The sequence below is a fragment of the Taeniopygia guttata genome, chromosome 11 (assembly GCF_048771995.1).
Source record: "Taeniopygia guttata chromosome 11, bTaeGut7.mat, whole genome shotgun sequence".
In the NCBI taxonomy this organism is placed as follows: domain Eukaryota; kingdom Metazoa; phylum Chordata; class Aves; order Passeriformes; family Estrildidae; genus Taeniopygia; species Taeniopygia guttata.
Window position 1 is genome coordinate 9,310,919 of NC_133036.1, and position 17,973 is coordinate 9,328,891.

The 17,973-nt window shown below is 44.6% G+C and overlaps 1 protein-coding gene across 3 annotated transcripts in view; it reads left to right on the top strand.

The window, feature by feature from the left end:
- Nucleotides 1-17,366, top strand: part of CRISPLD2 (cysteine rich secretory protein LCCL domain containing 2) — a 30,149-nt gene extending 12,783 nt beyond the window's left edge. For 2 of the 3 annotated variants that reach the window (XM_002194240.7, XM_030282306.4), the window contains exons 5-15: nt 37-152; nt 1,464-1,564; nt 2,726-2,884; nt 4,196-4,256; nt 4,933-4,999; nt 5,949-6,079; nt 6,237-6,280; nt 7,135-7,207; nt 7,887-7,962; nt 11,910-12,043; nt 13,985-17,366. In XM_002194240.7, coding sequence (XP_002194276.3) covers nt 37-152; nt 1,464-1,564; nt 2,726-2,884; nt 4,196-4,256; nt 4,933-4,999; nt 5,949-6,079; nt 6,237-6,280; nt 7,135-7,207; nt 7,887-7,962; nt 11,910-12,043; nt 13,985-14,039 — 1,017 coding nt within the window. In that variant the 3' untranslated portion in view covers nt 14,040-17,366. The remainder of the gene's footprint in view (nt 1-36; nt 153-1,463; nt 1,565-2,725; nt 2,885-4,195; nt 4,257-4,932; nt 5,000-5,948; nt 6,080-6,236; nt 6,281-7,134; nt 7,208-7,886; nt 7,963-11,909; nt 12,044-13,984) is intronic. The other variant, XM_030282305.4, reaches the window with a different exon arrangement.
- The last annotated feature ends 607 nt before the right edge of the window (nt 17,367-17,973 follow it).

Consider the following 17,973-nt stretch of genomic DNA (forward strand, 5'->3'; position numbering starts at 1 on the left):
ATTTGATGATTTGCAATAACTACATTTCCCTTACAGATAGTCTGGGCCACGACCAACAGGATTGGCTGTGCTGTGCATGTCTGCAAGCAGATGAATGTGTGGGGAGAGATCTGGGAGAACGCTGTCTACCTCGTCTGCAACTACTCCCCCAAGTAAGGCAGAGCAGCTGGGCTCTCTCCAGCTCTCCCAAAACTGGCAGAATGCTTACCTAGCTCTGGGGAAGAGATTTCGGGCAGTCTAGACTGGTGGTTGTGGCTTTAAATTTTTTCTTTAGACAGCAGCACAGGGCTGGTTCAAAACTACAGAGCCTGGAAAACTGAATAAAAGGCTGGGGCCAGGCTGGAGCTTTGATGTTCCTGCCACGGGAAGGGAAAGGAGGAGCAGGAGATGGCCAGGATGGAGCTGGCGTGTGCTGCTGAGCAAGGCTTGCTCTCTGCTGTCAGAGGGTGGGAAGGGATGGGGTGGTGGTGAATGCCAAAAAAACCCTGAAATAACTGCAGCAGTCAAGATTTCACTAGCTCGACGGTTTGATTAAATTTCAAAATGAAAATCATATTTCTTGCCTACTACATCCAGGAGAAGTTTACGACCTGGCAATGGCAGTTAAGATTTTCTGGTTTAATGGCTAATAGGAGAAACATTCTCACTCCAAGCCCTTGGCAATTTAAAACTTCAAAACAAAATAAAATAGGGAAATTGCTCTATGCAAAAGGAGTGGCTTGGGGAGCACCTGACTTCAGGGGATCACAGTGCAGAATAATGCAAAGAAAAAAGAAGTGTGGGGCTGTAGCTGTCATGTCCCAGGCAGAGCTCTTTGGGTGGGTTCTCTAAGCCCCTCTCCCCACGTCAGATGACAACATTTTGCTCCTGGTTAGGGGGAATTAACAACCTGCTCCTCCTGAGGAATAACAGCATCTCCCACAGAGCCCCCACAGCAGGCTGGGAGATTTACACATCATCCATTCAGAGCTGCTGGATGGAAAAATACTCTATTTCTGCAGTTGCTGCTTAATCTTTTCTCTCTGGCATCGGTGCACATTGTCCTCATGTAGCCTTATAGGTGGAGACAGCTGAAAGAGCATAACCCAGGAGTTTATAGCACAGCTTAACTCCGGCTCCTTCAACCTCCCCATCCCCTAAAACTTGCAGGAGAGAATGCCAAAACGAGCTGTTGTTTCTGGGGAACTTCTTCAGCAAAATCCAGTAATCCATTTATTTATTTCTGTTTATAGAAGACCCTGGTGTTTATATTGGAATGTAATTTAAAAGTGATATGGCACACGATTTAAGCAAACCCCTAAAAAATGTCATTTTAGAGATGGAGCGAGGAGGAGCATCTTTCCTACACGCCTGGTTGTTTAGTCTTTATTTAGTTGCTCTAGGCCAGGATGATGTTTCCGGGTTTGGAGGGTTGGAAGGGTGTTTGTGTGCCCGATGGGTGCTCATGTCTCCTGTGCTCCCAGGGGCAACTGGATCGGAGAAGCTCCGTACAAGACCGGCCGTCCCTGCTCCGAGTGCCCGCCGAGCTACGGGGGGAGCTGCCAGAACAACCTCTGCTACAAAGGTACCTGCTGGGGGCTTGGGGCACCTCTGGGGTGGGGGACAAGGCTGGAGCAAACATCTGGAAGCTTCTAATCAGAGCCAGCCACAGCTTCATGCCCTTTTTAATTAGCCATCCTCAATATCCCAACATTGGGACACATGGGAAATCATCAGCCACTGAAGGCAAGAATCCCTGAGCTGCTGAAAATCTGGAGCTGGGATTCATCACATTTTCCTGGGGAAAACAGAGAGCTTGGATGGGGAGAAGCAGCTCTGAGCTCCCATGGGTTTGGCCCGGGAGCTGCAGGGGGTTTTGAGCGGTGGTGGGCTGCAGGCAGCAGCGATCCCGTTCTGGTGGGGTTTGCTGGGGAAGGGAATGTTCTCCAGAGCCTGGCAGAGGCATCGTGGGTGGGCAGAGCTTGGCTGCCTGCCCTGCTCCTTCGGGGGGCACGGATGGAGCCCCTGCCTCCCTCCCCACCTTTTAGGGTGGGGGAGTCAAGGCATGGTTTTCAGGGATGCAAAATGAACATAGCTATTTGTGTCCCTTGGAGGAGAGGAGGGGGATCCTGAAGGGTTTTTCCTGACCCATGGAGTGTTTTTGGAAGAGAGGCCAATAGGATGAAATGTATTATTAGGGTGAGCCCTCCAGTGCAGCAGTGCAGGATTTCCTGGGGTCATTTCTCTCCTCCCGAGAGTTTTGCTTCCCAGAGCTGGGCTCTTTGAAAACAGGGAGATTCCCTGGAGACTTGCCCAGGGTGCAGAGGTTTATTTTGCTGCAACCATGCATTTCTCATTTTTTATCTTGTGGGGTTTGAAGGGGGACCCCAGGGTGCAGGTGGGAGAAAGGAGGGGATGCCCTGATGGAATATGAGCCCTTCAGCAAATCTGTGTTTTCCACCAGAGGGAAGAGCTCAGTGGGAAACAGAGGAAGGAATATCAGCTCCTTTTTTCACTAATTAGTGGGGATACCTTCAAATCTTTATTGTGAGATGCTGTAAATGCTGCTTCATGTGCAGAGGAGTGTCCTGGCAATAGCCCTGTGCTGCCTCCAATGGGCATTTTTGATTTCCCAGCTATTTAAAAGAGATCCTTGTCCAGCTAATCATCCCCACCAAACAAGAACGGGACTTGCCCACCAGTGTGAGCACGCTGTGATAATTTTTTAATCCCCTCTTCTACCAAGATCACCGTTATGAAGATCCCATCCTTGCCGAGACAGACGAGACCAACGAGGTGGAGATTCCGCAGGTGGCGGAGCAGAAGCCGGTGCAGTTCCACCTTCCAGAAAACAAACCCAGCAAAACCATCAAGCCCAAGAAAATGACCCCAGAATCCTACATGAGTAAGGCACAGCCTTTCTCTTTTTCAGCCCCTATGGGTTTTGAAGCACCTCTGTGGGGAAAGGTGTGGGAAGTGATGAGGAGGCTCAGGGATGAAGAAGCTGGGAGGACGTTTGAGTGGAGGAAAGGTGATCTGTAGGAAAATTCACTGTGTGAAAATTTCAGTTGTGCAGAAAGCTGCTAGAAGCGGTGAGCAAAGCTCTCAAAAGCAGCCTGTACCTTCTGCACATCGATCTGCAAAGGTTCTGTGCTTGTTTCAGTCACTTCATAGAATCCCATAATGGTTTGGCTTGGAAAGGACCTCAAAGCTCATCCAGTCCCACCCCTGCCATGGCAGGGACACCTTCCTCTGTCCCAGGCTGCTCCAAATCCCAAGTCCAACCTGGCCTTGGGCATTCCAGGGATCCAGGGGCAGCCACAGCTGCTCTGGGCACCTGTGCCTGGGTCTGTCAACCCTCACAGGGAGGAATTCCTGCCCAAAATCCCATCTAAATCCACCCTCTGGCAGTGGGAGCCATTCCCTGTGTCCTGTCCCTCCATCCCTTGTCCCCAGTTCCTCCCCAGCTCTCCTGGAGCCCCTTCAGGCCCTGGCAGGGCTCTGAGCTCTCCCTGGAGCTTCTCCTCTCCAGATGGGCACCCCCAGCTCTGCCAGCCTGGCTCCAGCTCTCAGAGCATCTCCGTGACCTCCTCTGACTGACTCCAGCAGTCCGTGTCCTCCTTATATCAATTAAATATCAATGTGCCAAAAGTCCCCTCAATCAGTAATAAATTTAGGAAATACTAGTTTTATTTCTCCTTTAAAAAGCTCTATACTCAGCACTTACCCTTCTTCACAGCTTTTCTGGGGTTTATGGCTCGTTTCCTCCTTATTTCTTGCTCAGGAATATTTCTGAAGTTATTTGTGGAGCTGCTGGTACTTCCTGAGTTGTTTTCCAGCCGCTGTTAATTAAAAGACACTTATTGAGAAAGCAAGGTGGGGCAGGCCAACGGGTCCTTTTCAAGTTTATCTGCCAGCATCTGAGAGTCTGTAATTAAAAGGAGAATGAGAGCTCTGACTGCAGACCTCGGGCTGTAAATCAAAGCCTTCAGCTGTCAGCTTCATCTTCCTCACTAATATTCCAAAGACACCTGTCTCGGGTGAAGGGCTAAAGAGGCACCAGCTGCTCCGGGCTGGATAAAATCAGATTTTATCTTGCTGCACCAAAGACCTCCAGGAAAGAAGTCTGGAGGTTGCTCATTGCTTTAGCTCAAGAGCAGGCTGAGCAATTTCCTTTTTTAAAAAATGTATTTATTTGATTTTTTTTTCTCCCCAGCACAAGTCATTACCTGTGAAACCAAGATGAGAGACAAGTGCAGAGGCTCAACATGCAACAGGTGGGATTTTGTTGATACTTCTTGGAGTGCTGAGGGAAAAAGTAAATAAATATTTACTTTTTATTACACAATATATTTAATAAGTATTTATGTTTTATTGCTAAATATTATTCAGTTCTTGCAAACACAGGATAGGTTGCACTATATATTTTTTGTGACTCTCTGGGTAGATCTCTTTGGGAAAAGCCCTAAAACCCAACAAAAAAGATCCCCAAAATTTCTATTAATTCAAACCTTCAGCCAAGCCTGGCAATAAGGTGATTTGGATGATTTTATTCAGCCATGTTAACCCAGAGTTTCAGGTGTCCAAAATAATTTAATACATTTCAGCAGAGTCATTTTTCGAGCCTTTTTCATGCATTCCACTGCTGTCCAAGCCAGACCAATAATTCATGACTTATCCCTCCCAGCCAGTCAAGAACTTCTGGTTAAGGTTTCTGCAGAGAACAGGACAGTTTATCACTTGGAGAAAAACCAAATCCACAGAACCTAAATATTGGTCGGGCTCTTAAGGAGGGTGGAGCAACTGTTTTAAAAAAGTGGCTATTTTGCAATCTTGTTTTTAAAACGGGAGAACTACGTGAAATGAATGGAATGGCTATTAAATGAAATAGAGTCAAAGTCTGTTTTTCTTGAATTGTTTTTCGCCACCCTCAAAGATAAATATCTTTCCTAGGTATTTGTGCCCAGCTGGCTGCTTGTACAGTAAGGGAAAGGTCTTTGGAACATTTTATTATGAAAGTGTAAGTACCTTTTAATAGCTCCTGGATGTAATTTGTGGGAGTCAGTGGGAATGACAGAAATGGGAAATGCCAGCCATTCTGGTGTAATTTGGCTTTTCACGTTCCCCAGTTGTGGTGCTGTAAAATGGTGCTAATAAAGGTTATCTGTATTTTCCTCATCTTGGTGTTGAAAAAAAGGGACTGACTCTGGGAAGGCAAAGTGGTTCCAGACGTGATTTTGTCAGGAATTAATGAGGACACCCATGGAAAGTGAGAGATGAACTTCTACAAACATCTCTTTGCTCCTGTGGGCAGCTGTCATCTGAACAGAAACTTTATATAAAAAATCACTGTTAAATATTGCAACTAAATAATATTTTGGGTTGATTTGCTTGATCTTAAATTAGTAAGATAATTTATAAATAAAGCATGGCACCATTTTCCCATCAAAACTACTTTTTGGGGTGAAGGGAGTTGGAAGATAAAAAGGTTTTTCTGGGTAAAATCAGGTTTTCTTTCCCTGTTCCAACTGTTGGTGCGTGACTGCATCACTCCTGATGTGTCTTTGCCCTGGAAATTCTGTGATTGCAGACACCCAACCCCTCCAAGTGGCGTCAGCAGAAATATTTTGGGTTTGAATATTTTGTCGAGAACTGGAAACATTTCAGACTGTTCTCTCACTTCCAACGCTGATTTTCCTCTAAATTGTATTTAAATGTATGGTTTTGTTATTGAAAAAAAAGCTTGCCGTTCAACCAGGCAGTGCTTAAAATAATAGTAATAAAAGAATCTGTATTGGAAGAGGAAGATTTAACAACCAGATTCCAAAGGAGTGTGCTCAGCTTATTTTCCACTTGGTGCTCTGGTGGTGGTTTCATTTCTTCTCTGTTTTTCACGTAGCACTTGGGCAGCGTTGCTCTGTGAGTTTTATCTGATTTATTTCCCACCCCATCTATTTATCTCCCATTAGTCCTCCAGCATATGTCGTGCTGCAATCCATTATGGAATCCTGGACAACAAAGGAGGGCTGGTGGATATCACGAGGAGAGGGAGGACACCTGCTTTTGTGAAGTCCACCAGGAACGGTGTGGAGTCATTCAGGTACTGCCCTCACCAAAATCTGTTGGTATCAGCTTTAAATACAAGCAGATGTTCAGTCATCTTTGTTGCTCTCATGTAGACACAGCTGTCCAAATAATTCTACTCTGCTTATTTTTTTTTAAATAGATATTTTTTTGTTTGTTTGCTTGTTTTACAGGAAAAGTAAACCTTCAAATGCATTCATGGTTTCCAAAGTCACAAGTAAGTTTTAAATGTTGAGGGGAAAATATATTGTTGCTGGGGTTTTATGGGGTACTTGAAAACATCATTCCTTTCAGGGCTCTTTTTCATTTTCAGTGGTTGTGTCAAATGGTTCTGTGCCACAGCCAAACCCTGTGGTGGTCTAGGGTGATCAGAGCCTTAGAGTGACTGCCCACCCACCCACCCTGGGCAATTCCACCACCACCCACCTCATTTTCCTGGGGGCATCTAAGAGGAAGGTAGAGAAACAGGTGAAAATGGGCCAATTCCAGCAGCATCTCCTGCTGATGGATCATGGTGGGGTCAGACTTCAGCTGCTGATAGTGAAGGGATGGAAGTTGAGCCATCCATCTCTGAAAGGCTCAGTCAAGTGTCAACATTTACAAAATCTGGAAAAAAAAATTAGTGGCTAATGTCCTAGTGCAGTAATGTAATGAAAAACACAATACATGTGAAATTAGTTTTTAACACTGAGTCATCACATTTCTAATGGGCATATAAATAAACACTGCTCTACTTTTTAAACAATTCCCACTTTCTGAATATCTTTGAAAAATTCCTCCAACACAGAATCGTCCTTTTGATTAGATCCACCTGAGCCCCTTCCAGGGAGAACTGGAGGTGTCAGGATATTTGGGCTGCATGTCTCTTTTGAAAACTGTGACTTTTTAAGGCCACACTATATGTGTTTGTAGGATTCCTGCTGGAGAACTGGTCAGCCCCATCCTGGGATCCTGCTGCTCTCAGTTGGACAAGGGTCTCACCAAATGCATTGTGTGGCTCTGACTTGTGTTTTCTGCAGCATCCTGAGCTTTTGGGTCTAATAATTTGCCTTTCCACGTTTATCTTGGCAGCACAGACTCTGGATTGTTACACCACAGTAGCTGAACTGTGCCACTTCAAAAAGCCAGCGAGCCACTGCCCAAGGTAGCACAAATCTGTTGGGTTTAAAACCTCTGTCCTAAGGGAGGGGCAGCTTAACAGAGGTGCTGAGGCACCTGAATTTGAGGGCTGGTGGGAGAAGAGCTGATCATACTGGTTGAACTGGAGGAGGGAGTTTGGAATGGCATGTTTCTCCCTGCCACCATGCTTTTCTTGGCATCACTGTAGAAAATTCACTTTATGTTTTTGGATGGCTTCAGTTACATATCAGCCAGACTGCACAATCCTGTCCCAGCACACTCTCACCTGTGAGTATGCAACTGCACACTCTGTGTCTTTTTGCTTCTGCATTTGCTGGGTTTTGGATGTGGTTTTCCTTTCCACCTTAAAAATGGAAGAAGTTTGTTCTGGAAACTGTGCAGGAGTAAGTGATAGGGCAAGGGGGCAGAAACACATGCAGAGATTTATGTGCACAGAATTGGCCAAAAATACAGGTGCTCCCCCTTGAAAGGGTCAAAAAAGCCCAATCCCTCTTCTACTGGTCCAAACCCCTCTATTTTCAGTTCTGCAGCAACAACCAAATGTCAGCTGAGGGGAGCAAATAATCAAATTCACTGTTGTCACCTGCAGACCAGATGCAGGCACTTGAAATCTCCCAGGAATGCAGCTCACCTTCCTGTCCAGCCCTGCTCTGGAGAATAAATCTGAATACATTGTTTTCCAGGATTTACTGCCCAGCCCACTGTAAGGACGAGCCGTCGTACTGGGCGCCGGTGTTTGGCACCAACGTTTACGCGGATGTGAGTACAAACCTCTCCCTGCAGGTCCTGACTCTCCTGTCCCAGAGCTGGGCTCACTCTGGGGTTTGAGGGGAGAAATTCAATCTATCTTGTGGTTATTCCATGTGGGGATGGGTAAAAGATGGGCTTGGGGAGCCCTTTTGATCTCCAACACTGAGTTATTCTGAAGGATTTGGATGTGTCACTCCACAACTCCTTGAGTTGTGGTCACTGGGTTTGGTGTGCCCGTCCACTCTCCATCACTGACTCCTTCCTAGAGATTTGGTCATGTCCATTAACCCCCCCAAGCCTTTGGGCTCTGGCTGTGAAATCATGGTTGTGCTTGTTTACCTTTGTAAAGCATGTTGGGATTTATAGATGAGCACCACAGGACTTTTATTCCACCCTATCACACTATAGAATTGACAGAAAAATACCTCTCTTGCTTCTCCTCCTCTTTCTGGGAGATGAACAACTTCTGAGCAGCCAGGACAGAGCTCAGAGCAGTGGAAAGAAAGAAAGAGTGTGAGCTGGTTTTATGGGTTTGTTTTTCTGAGCTTTGCTGAAGGGGATGAGCAGAGACTTGATGATAAAACTAGGCAGAGTAATTTTCTTGAAATCTCTTAGTATTAGGCCTCTAAAAACTGTGTCTCAATGCTTTTCCTTTTGTGGGTGTCTGGTTATTTTGGTTTTTTTCCTCATTTTCTGTTTTCCATCGGGGGCTATGTTCAGGAATGCCAGTTCCTTGGCTGTCCTGTAGCCTGTAGGATTATGGCTTTGAAAGCCTGGGAAAAGCAGTCAGCAGATTGTGGACCCCTGGCTTCAGGTCACCGTGGAGCTCTGCAGACTGCTGAAGAAAATCCATCCTGCAGGAATCATACAGTAATTTGGAGAAGCAATTTTGAAAGCAATTTAAAATACAAAACAAAACAAAAACCCACACTATTTTTAATTTTGTTCCAGACCATTTTTTTTGAAGGTAGAGCTGCACAAACAGGTTATCCTGGACTAGCTCACAGGCAATTCCATGGGGCAGCTGCCTCCCTGCAGTACCTGCCTCCTGCATGCTCCCACCTGCAGGAAATGGGAAATAGTTTTCTCTTTTTTACAGAGGACAAACCTCCCTCAGATCACCCCTGTGATTACAAAGGAATTAGGTGAGGAGCAGCATCCCAGGCTGGCATTGCACTGACGCAAAAGGATTAGTGTCCTGTAATGAACCCATTTCCTACTGTCCCTCCTGGGTATTGTTTCATAAACGGGGGCATGGATGGTGGCCTGGGAGAAAAACAAAAAGCAATAGTAATAAAAAAGCATTTGGCCCCTTTCTCGGGGGTTTGGTTAACCTTTTTTTGGATTACTGTGCTAGCAGGGGGATGTGGAGGTGCCAGGAAAGTGTTGAGGTTGGTGGCAAAGCAGCTGAAACAAAGAGTTTGAGGTGACTCTGAGTGGCACTGCAAAGGGAGAGGTGGGGATGCTGGGGATGCTCAGAATGGGAAGTTGAGAAGAGAAATAAACACACCACTCAAGGAGAATTTGGGGAAAGCCTTGTCCCAGGGAGAAAGGCTGCGCAGGGTGTGTGGCAGGCACATTCTTCTCTCTCTCAGGATTTTTTCATAGAGGAGCACAGAGGGAAGAAAGAGAAAACAATTTCTATTTCTGCTCCTTGTTTTTCCCATGTAGGTGATTTTTTTTTCCCCTGGGGTGATTACTTGATTAGATTCTAGTGAAGATTGTTTGAGTCTGATGGCCAATCAGCTCCACCTGTATCTAGACTCTTGCAAGAGGGTCACTAGTTGTTAGTTAGATATAGTAATAAAAAAAAGTAAGTATATTGTTTTAGTATCTCTTTTAAATAGTATATTAATGTATTATAATATGGTTATGAGAAAGAAATAATTCAACCTTCTAAAAAAATAAATCCTAAAAAAAAACAACGTACCTGCCACAAGGGTGCTGGGAATTAACCCAAGCCCACTGCCAAGGAATAATTAAAGGAAGCAATGAGCTGGATGAGACAAGTGCTGGTCTTCTGGGAGGGCTTTGGGATCCAACTTCATGTCTTGTGTGGCACGTTCATGGCCCTAGGGGCACCTGGGCTCCACATGAGTTTTCTTAAATAAGTTGTCTAAAAGACAAAGAAGCATTTAGCCCCATTTCCATTAAGCTCATAGTCAGACAATATTGTTAATGACACACTACAAAGTGTGTTGTCATTTTATGATGTGTGCCCTGAGGCTTGTTTCATCAAGAATTGGTCTCAGAGCATCCCTAGGGGCTTCCCTGTGGAAAAGTGTTGTATTGTCCACGCTGCTGTACTCCTGGACCTGGAAGGGAAGGCCTTATTCTTGTAATAGCCCATCTTCCAAAAGCTCTGCAATCAATTAATCAAAGCACAGCCCAGCCTGGAACATGAGAGGGCTGCAATCCAACAGAGTGATAAGAGGAGGTTTGAGGTAAATCTGTTGGTCAAAGCTTTGCGTGAGCGTCGGAACAGCAAGTCCTGGGAAAAAAAAAAATAACAGGAATGCTTTGAAAAGAACATTGTTCAGGACGTCTCCCAGCGGAGAGTGTCGCAAATTGATCCAGGACAGTTTAATTTTATGAGCCAGATTTAGATTTATAGATTTCCCACCACATATTAGGGCAAATTCACTGCATATCTTCCAAACACAGCATTCCCTTGCTCCCTTGACCATATATAGAAGAAAAATACCAAACTGGCACTCCAAACTCTGAGGGCTGCCAAGAGATAGGCCATCCAAAGTGATAAATATATAGGGGACGAGGCAGAGCTGCCATATATGGCTGTGGCAGGGGAGCAGCATGGGCTGTATTGTACATATGCAAAGGGAACTTGGCACTGGTTTTGTGGTACTTGGATTTTTAGCAATCAGGGCGTTTCTGGGGTTGGGATTTTCACCTGCTGCAGTTTGCTGAGCAGAGTTGGTTTTTCCTTTCTGTTCTTCCAGCTTGCTGCGTGTAAACCCTGCAGAGAGCTGATGGCCAAGTTTACACTATCCCTCAGCCTTCTCAGCTTTTGCTCCCTTTTCCTGGATGCTTTGGGGGCTTAGTCATCAGTTGTTACTGGTTTGTGTTCCTCCAGCTCTTCTGACTCTGCAAATCTGGGATGTGCAATAGAGAAACTTCAATCTTTCCAGAAGTGTAATCTCCCTCCACATTTGGTGTTGTTTTATGAGGTAAAGCCCATCCAAAAACTACACCAGACAAAGGGGCCAGCCCTTCTGTCTTTCCTAGAAAGAAGGATGTGAAGTGTCCCAGATAATTAGTGATCATTTACCGTAATTCAGGAGAAGCATTTCCTTTCCAAGCAACTTTGGAAAACCCCCCAAAAAGTTATTAACCTGTGCTGTCAGTAGCAGAGAGTTTCACCTCAGAGGTTTCTCTGGTGCAGTCCCAAGAGGCACTGGCTGGAAAGTTGTCCTCAATTCAGTCTTGGCCTTGGATAAGATGAAGTGTGGCTTTAGACTGGACACTGGGAAGGGATGGTTCCCTGTGAGGGTGGGCAGGCCCTGGCACAGGTGCCCAGAGCAGCTGTGGCTGCCTCTGGATCCCTGGAGGTGTCCAAGGCCAGGCTGGACAGGGCTTGGAGCAACCTGGGACAGTGGAAGGTGTCCCTGCCATGGCAGGGGTGGCACTGGAAAGATCTTTGAGGTCCCTTCCAACCCAAACCATTCTGTGATTCTATGATGATCTCACAGGTGCAGCTCCACCTCAGAATGATGGAAAATCTGCTTGTTCTCTGTGGTGATGGTGCATCTTCTTTCATCCAGGGATTATGTCACACCTGCAAGATCTAGTCCATAGTTTGTCCAAAAGAGGGACAAAACTGTTTCATAACTGTTTCTTTGTCTATTCCCTGTTTCTCTTGGTGTTGGTGGAATTGATAAGTCTTCGTATATAAAATACAGACAGTGCATAAGTCAAAATAATTAAATATTTTTCAGAGCTCCAGTATCTGCAAAACTGCAGTGCACGCAGGGGTCATTTCAGATGAGAGAGGAGGCTTTGTGGACGTGATGCCTGTGGAAAAGAAGAAAACCTACGTTGGTTCCTTAAAGAATGGTGTCCAGTCAGAGAGGTGGGATTTCCTTCCTTTGTTCTTCCCTCTCCTTTCCCACAATGGGTTCAGCTGCCTGGGAAAGTCAGCAGGTATCAGCTCGACAGGCTGGTGGCTTCCCAGTGTCACTGTGAGCTGTGGCACCCAAACAAATGGAGCGTGTTGTCCTGCTCTTTCCTTCCCCCAGCCCGGAGCTGCGCTCAGGCTGCTGTGAAATGTTGTCAAACCCTGTTAGATTTTGTTACAGCACGAGTCCATGTGAATCCATTTTGCTGTGTGTTTAACACATCAGGAGATAAGCACAGGTATTTTCAGTTTTCAGCCTGGGTCATGATTTGGGGTTTGTAATTTGGATTTCCATTCAGTTCTGGAGTGTGGGATTCATGTTTATTTATTGATTCATGTCCTCTATTCTCTTTGAAATAAGTAAATTAAACTCTTGAGACATGATCAAACACTTTTTGAAGATGAATTTGCCACCCTTGTAGGGTTTTTTTGTAATTTCTCTTGGGCCAACCATGCAGGTTTCAGTGACCAATTGCAAATCTGTGCTTCCAACATCCTTCACCTCCTCAAGATCACAACAATCCAGTCACAGCTCATCCAGTCCTTCCTAATTTGAGACTTCATTTCTATCTGTTATGTATTTTTTTCAGATATTGGTGTGATGGCACTGATTTCTCAGGGCTATCTTCACAAGAACAGAATTTCCCACACTTAGGGGGGTTTTTGGTCACTGCTAACTCTGTCTGCTCTGTGCAATTCTTATTTTTTAAAGATAATAAGGAATTCTATCAAGTTTGCTGGTTTTGTTCTAACAATGGATATTCCAGCATGCTTTAGAGCATCTCCAGAAATAAAAACACACTAAGACAGGAAAGCTATAGCTGTTAAATATGGGGGTATTAATATAGATTAAAGGGTCAACATTTTCCAATTGGATAACCTGAATTTAGGTGAAAAACCTCCTGTTCCTTTCAATTTTTTTTTTCCTATCTCAGACTTGCTTTCACTTATATTTTATGCTAAAAGACAACTTTTTACTGGGATGGCAAACTGTGCCCTAGTTAAGAATAAATCCCACAACTCTCAGGGATGTGCAATGTGAGCAGCCAGTGCTGATCTGAGGGGTGAGGGAAACCAGAAACCTTCTCACAGCAGGGATGAAGATTTGGAAAATATTATTTACACTCTGCAGTAAGGAGCAGCTTCATGCTGTGAGATCCACCAGGCAGTGAAAGAGCTTTTCCAAGACTAGGGTGAACCTTTACCCTTTAGGACACTGGAAATAACCTTGGGTAAAGGTACACACCCAAACAGGTATGGGAAAAGATTGCCTTGAGGATTTACGGGGTCTTCACCCTTGTTGCAATATTTTTTTTGTTGGAAGATGAAATTTTGTATTTTTCCTGGGTTTTTTCAGTGCTGTAGGACCTGGAACTAGAAACATCCCCTTTCCCCTGCACACAGCCACCCCAAGCAGCTTGGAGTCAAAGCAGCTGGGGACACCTCTGCAGATAGAAAAGGAATATCCACATTTATTGTCATTTAACACGGGCTGATCTGACCATTCCCACTCCCAGCACTAGGAGCCCAGCCAGACAGCCCCTGGGAACCTGCCAACCTATTTGAAAACTGTTTTTTAAGGAAAACATATTCCTCTTCATGCCTGAATCTCTGCACGAGGGAGCACAGTGTTCCTTGGATAAAAGCGAGGGCTGTAAGAGAGTCTGTTGTCTTCCAGCTCCTTTTCTTGGCATTAGCATTACAGATTTGGATTGAAAATGTAAAAAAAAAAGGTGCAACCATGGATTTGTGCCACTTCTTTTTCAACCTTTATCTTCCTCCTACTCCTGGTAGGAAAGAGATAGGAGCAATTCAGAGCTGCCTGTTTGGGTTCTGCGGCATCTTCACTCGGTTCATTCCATGTTTGTTTTCTTTTCCTCTTTTCTTTGTCTCCAGCTTGAAGAATCCTTCAGATGGGAACGCCTTCCGAATCTTTGCTGTGAAGCAGTAAACCCCCAGGGAAGGTGCAGGTTTCTTTGGGAGAGCTCTCTCTGTTGATCTCCAGAGACGCCAAAGCTCCTCTGAACGGCATCAGCTCTGCCCGTACCCTCCTTGCCGATCTCCTTCAGGGAATTCCAAAAGAAAAGGGGGAAAAAAAAAACCCAAACCAAAAAACCCCAAAAAAAGACCCCAGGTTCTGACTCAGCTGTTGGCATCTCATCGCACCCGTGCAGCGTTGTATCTTTTTGTCTTGTGTCTTTGTTTCTCTAGGGGCATTCAGCGACCATAAACTGTTCTAAGTTTCATTTTACCAGAGGTGTTGCTACACAGGATGGCAGTGGCTCCATGAGCAGCAGATTCAGGGATCTCAGCCTGGCCCTGGATGGTGTTTTTAGGGTGTGAAGCTTCTCCTGGGATGGGTGTGAGGATGAGCAGACTCGGGAGTGAGCGGCTGTCCAGGCACTGGACACTTTGAAATGAGAAACGCATTTTAAAATTGCATTGTTGGGGAAGAGGATGGGCTTTGACAGAGTGATTTTGTGTATGATGGGCTTTGACAGAGTGATTTTGTGTATGTTGGATGGTTTCTGTGCAAAAAAAGGATAAAAAGTGGTGTTTTCCCACTGAGGTGACGTGCAGCAGCACTGATGTGTGAGGCTGCTGGGTACCTCAAGCAATGGGGTTTGGGGATGCTCTTGGCAGCCAAAATTGAGGTTTTGTGGGCCTGGAGCAGGGTGTAAAACGGTGGCAGAGATCCTCACTGCAGAAAATGAGGCCACCAGATCATCCACAGAGCAGGTTTAGTGTTTGCTGGTCAAACACTCCCAGGTATTTTGCAAGTCTGCCAATCTCTGAGCAGTCAGAGAATTGGGGCTCCTGTGCTGGCACATCTCATCCTATACTCCATGCCATAATTCAGTTAAATGCAGTGTATTGGTTAATACAGCAGTGCTGGTTGTTTTATAGTAGTTGAGTAGTGATAAAATTAATCTTATTTCTGCTAGGAATGGTTGCATCTGTAGGAAGCTGGTTCACTTTCCCTTTGTGAAGCTCCTCGTGGTGTGTGCAGTTTTGAGACTTTAAAGATGCAGCATAAATTGGGGTAATTATTTTTTTCCAGGAATTTTCAATTGTGAAGCCAGCAGATCCCCACTTTCAGTGCAAATGCAGTACCCATGAGCATTTGATATCCAGGATGGTAGGTTTTGCAAAACTCATAGGGTGTTGTAATGGTGTTATTCCATATTTTGATATTTTTGTCTTGACATGCACCAAAATGCATTTCAAAGCCAAGAGAAGGGCTCAGCATGAGCTGCTTTTTTAAGGCAGGAGGATATTCTCTGCTGCATATTGGAAGTGAATTTTTATGATTGGTCTAAACACAAATCTGGTGGGTTTTGATACACACACATCCAATAGCTTCATCAGTCATGAGAAGACAAAGCCAACAGTGGTTCTTCAGTTTTTGTAAATGCACAGTCCTTCCATTCAATAACAGAATTGTAATGCTGGATAACAAATGGGAAAATATTTCCCTCTGTCTGGCAGATGTTTCACAGCTGCTCTTATGCCCAGAACATGTTAGGTTTAATCTAGACAGATATAAGAGTCATCTCATCAAGCTCTTTGAAAACACAGACCAAAAGCATTTATATGATTAAATGCTTCTTTAATTCTGTAAACGCCATGAAATCAGCAAGGAAATGACATTTAAATGACATTTATCGCTCAGTTTGTCCCACCACTGGGATTTATTTCTCCATAAAATCTGAATTTGGAGAGAAACCTTTTTCAAAACCTGAAATTGGAGCTGCTTTTCACTGTCTCCAAAAACACTGCACAGAAAAGCTGCTTTTGGGGCGGATAGAGAGAAGTGACCCTCCGTGTCATCTTTGTTTATGTAGTATTGTCGTCCAAGGTGTACAGTATTGACTTTAGACAGGAAAACCGAACCATTTCTTTTTCTTGCTAAATAAATTGATGTTAAAAACAGCTGGAACATATCCTAGAAAAGCTGCTGGATGCGAGCTTTTGAGATGTTGGCAGTGAGGAAAAGCTTCCCTGTTTCTGCCCTCTGTGAAGTGTGCATGGTCTGGTTTGAGCTCTTCCAACTCTGCAGCAAAAGTCTGGGACATCCTGGGCCAGGTGGGCTGGGAATGGAATTGGAGAGAGTGAGAGGTGCAGTCAGGTTCATGGGGACTGCAGGAGCACACAAAACACCTCGACTCTAGTGTAGGATCCATGAAAATTATGGATGGAAGGTGATGGAAAGGACTGTGAGGGCTCTTGGAGTAAAACCCAGGGGATTACAGAGAGCACATAAAAATCCAAACAGCTGGGGATGTACCTAGGTGACAGAAAGGGGACAGGGGAAGGGTTATTATTCCAACAGAAATATCCTAAAATGCTTAATTCAAGTTACAATTGCGTATTTTTATCTTCAGCCAACTGGTTTGGATTTTTAGAAACCGATGTTAATTTAAGTCTGTATCTGTTTATTTTTGTATTTGTTGTACAAAAGAGAAATTGTGACTTTACTACACAAATATTTTTCGAGGTCCTGGGTGCTATTAATTTAAACATACCTCCCCCAGAATTAGGGGTGATCAAGGCAGTCATGACCTATCAATGACTTGCAATCATGTGTGCTAGCTATTCATGAATAGGTGGGACAGTACCAGTTTTTAGCCAAATATTGACAGGTTTTATTTCTGATACCAAGACATTTCTCAGCCTTCTATATTTCAGTGCAGCTTAAAGATGCATCACGTCTGTATCTCACCAGGCCCTCTCCTCCTCAGCCCCAGCTCAGCACATCTGTAGGCACCTGAAGCATCCAGGTGTAGCCAAAGCTGGTGCTGCCTGGTTGTTCTTTCCCAGGAATTTGGGCTTTGGAAGCAATGGCATGTCCTTGCAGAACACCTGGCTCATCCCAATCTCCAGGAAACACAACCAGGGTGACATCCAGAGCCTGTGCTGGTGGGGCCTGGGCTCCACTCATTCCTTCTTTTAAAGACTTCCAGCCAACAGCTGGTGGAGGAGGCTCCAGTTCATCACTTGTGCAGTCTAAATATTTAGGGCCAGTTCATAGAGTTGCTTTTCTTTTTTTTTTTTTTTTTTTCTATGAAAAATGGTGTATTTTACTTCCTATGTATAAAAGTTACTTGTAAATTTTTGTGTGCCTTTGCATGTTTTCCAAGGGGCCGTGGTTGTTTATAAACTAGATTTTTTTTTTTTGTTGTCTAAATACAGAATTGTAAAATATCTTTTCCTCCCTACCCTTCAATTTTCTTTTGATTTCTGAATTATTTGTGAAATAAAACCTTCCTGGAATGAATGCATCCCTTGTCTTTAGTGCTCAGCCAGAGTTGGGTTGGGTTGAAGAGCTGGTAGAAGAGCTATTTGGGATTAATCCTGGGGACTAGAGCATTCCCTGAAGATTCCAAAAGAAATAGGGATGTGCAAAGCCTATTCCACAAACAAACTGCCCGGTACCCAGGCATTAAAACTCAGTCTTTATCCCATCAAAAATAAGAGGTATCCTTAGTGAAACATACTGAGAGTAAGGGAAAATCACTGCCTTCCTTTGAATGCCTGCAGCATAAGGGCTGAATTAGATTAATGGGTTGGAAATAGTGTTTAATGATTTAGTGCTGCAAAATACAAGTGAGGCGAACTCCTCCCCACCTGAGCAGGCTGGTGTGAATTGTGCCCTCATTTTTTGAAAGGAAAAGTATTCAGATTTTGTAATTCCCTTTGAAATTTTCTCCAGGCTCATCCTTGCTGACAGCACCACAAATCAAACCAAGATTTTTCCTGGTAATCCAACCCCATTTGGTTAAAGAAGCAACGCAGGGAGGTTCATAACTCATCCTCCAGACAATGAGCACCAGATGGGTTTTGACCAAAAATGTAGGCTGGGCCATGGGATGAGGTCCTGATTG